At 37.2% G+C, this 2167-nt stretch overlaps 1 protein-coding gene across 1 annotated transcript in view; it reads right to left on the reverse strand.

Annotated features, from left to right (window-relative positions):
- Positions 1-2167, reverse strand: part of KIAA1009 (KIAA1009 ortholog) — a 117201-nt gene that overhangs the window by 83643 nt on the left and 31391 nt on the right. Inside the window, exon 6 of the mRNA XM_006892164.1 lies at positions 1610-1722. Coding sequence (XP_006892226.1) covers positions 1610-1722 — 113 coding nt within the window. The remainder of the gene's footprint in view (positions 1-1609; positions 1723-2167) is intronic.

The raw sequence follows: 2167 nt of genomic DNA on the forward strand, positions 1-2167 counted from the left end.
AACAGCTTTGAACCCTGATCTATTCTGAGCTGATCTTACTGTCTCTGGCATTCCTAATCTCATTACCTCAGTCACTGAGTCAATTCATCTCATCCAGGGTCTTCCTCTCCTGTGCAGTCCCTCCACCCTGTTAAGCATAATGTCCCTCTCCAAAGACTGGACCCTCTTTAAAATATACCCAAAGTATGTCAGACAGAGCTTCAGAATCCTTGCCTTGAAGGAGCAGCCTGGTTTCACCCTCTCTAGGTTGAACCTGTTTGTTCTCCCAGCAGTGCATTATATATTTAATTCTCTTCTCCAGCACCACAGCTCAAAGGCATCAATGCTCCTTCTATCATCTCTAGTCAGTGTCCATTTAGGCTAATGCATTTCTACACAAGATATACAATATTACCATGACCACACTGTTGCATTGTTTTTTTATATGTTGCTGTTATGTTCTGTCATGGGGAACTAATTCATAGCTGACCCTCCAGAGGGTTTTCAGAGGCAGTTCGTCACAGGAGGAGAGTACCCATGTTTATCCTGCAGCACAGGTAGTGAATTAAAACCACGTGCCTTTGGGTCAGCAGAGCGGATCCTTATCACTTGCAGCCAAAAGAGGTCCCTTTTTTGACATACCTATTTATATTTTCATAAAACATAGTAAATGCCAGATAACAATCATAAATCCCTTCCAATTTCTCAAGATATTTCATCAGATCCACATTAATCTTCTGTGCTATTTTTTAGGTCATTTTCTTTTATCTCCCTAAGTTAGGGAGCACACAAACAACTAATGGCAAGGTATCTGGTGACTTTTAAAAGAAGTGCATTTACTTGTACCTGCAAAATTTTGCTTTCTTCTATTTAGAGAGTCTATGGTTTCACAAAAGTTCAAAACCCAAATTCAACGTGCAGTTCCAAAAAAGACTATGTCTAGACCAAGAATTGTTGTTAAGTGCCAACGAGTTGTAGGCAACTCATAGCAAACCTATGAACAAAAGTCCTCAACACTTGTGTGCGTGACTTTCATCCTTTCTCCAGGTTCATAGGGTTTCCGGAGGCAAGCTATTATGGAAGTCAATGCCATTCCTGCTTCCAAGTTTCCATGACCAAGAATAATATAATAAAAATAATGTAACAATTAATTGTCGTATTTGCTACTTTTACATAGTGTCAAGGAAAAGAGCTATGTGGTATTCAGTAAGTAGGGGTCCCAAGCTTTGGTAGAAACTGACATAGAATTAGAATACAGTGCTACTGAGTACAAAGAGAAGAATATTTTAATCATCTTTGTCAAGTTCTATCAAGAATGTTATGAAGGGTTACTTATTGTACTTCACAAAGCCAAGTCATATAAATGTGTAATTCAATATATTTGTTTACAAATTAGGTCTCAGATGTTAATTTTAATTTCTGAAGCTTAGAAATTTACTGGTCAAAAAGCCCTTTTAAAATTATTAACCTTTTTAGGTTTTTCAGAAATTGACATTCTGCGTTAAAATTTTATCTGGATGTTAAGAGGTACATAAGTCTCTAACATCACACAATACTAAGAACAGCTCTACATTTTGAGCTCTGCATTTTGATAGTCAAGCTGATGAAACTGTAAAATATTAAAGTATACCTGTTTGGGTATTTTTTCTGACTTGGGTTTTTCTTTGGAATCAGTCTCTTCATGCTTAGTTGCTAAAGGTGCCTTAGAATCTTCCTCATCTTCAAAATCATCACTATAATTTTCTGAATAAGTTTAAAAAAATCACTCTGTTAGAGGTAAAATTCAAATAAAAGGTTGCTTTTAAAAGTCATTGATTTTCAATATCTGCGTACAAGAAATTTCTTGAAATAGCAAAATGATGCCTTCAGAGAACATTTTTTTAAAAATTGAAGGACAATTTAATTAACATGATTTTATTGTTATTGTTGTTAAGTGCTGTCGAGTCATAGGCGACTCACAGCGACCCTATGAACAAAGTCCTCCACACTGGCGTGACTTCATCCTTGCTCCAGGTTCATACGGTTTCTGGAGGCAAGCTATTTATGGAAGTGGATGCCACTCCTGCTTCCAAGCTTGTTTTAACTGGGTTATGCCACCAAACACTGTCAACTATGGGTAACCGTTATTGCATTTGACACGTCAGTGTCACTGTGTTCAGCTTCACAGCGACCACAAGTTACCTCTGTA

The sequence above is a fragment of the Elephantulus edwardii genome, unplaced genomic scaffold (assembly GCF_000299155.1).
Source record: "Elephantulus edwardii isolate Elephantulus edwardi_28Jun2011 unplaced genomic scaffold, EleEdw1.0 scaffold00111, whole genome shotgun sequence".
In the NCBI taxonomy this organism is placed as follows: domain Eukaryota; kingdom Metazoa; phylum Chordata; class Mammalia; order Macroscelidea; family Macroscelididae; genus Elephantulus; species Elephantulus edwardii.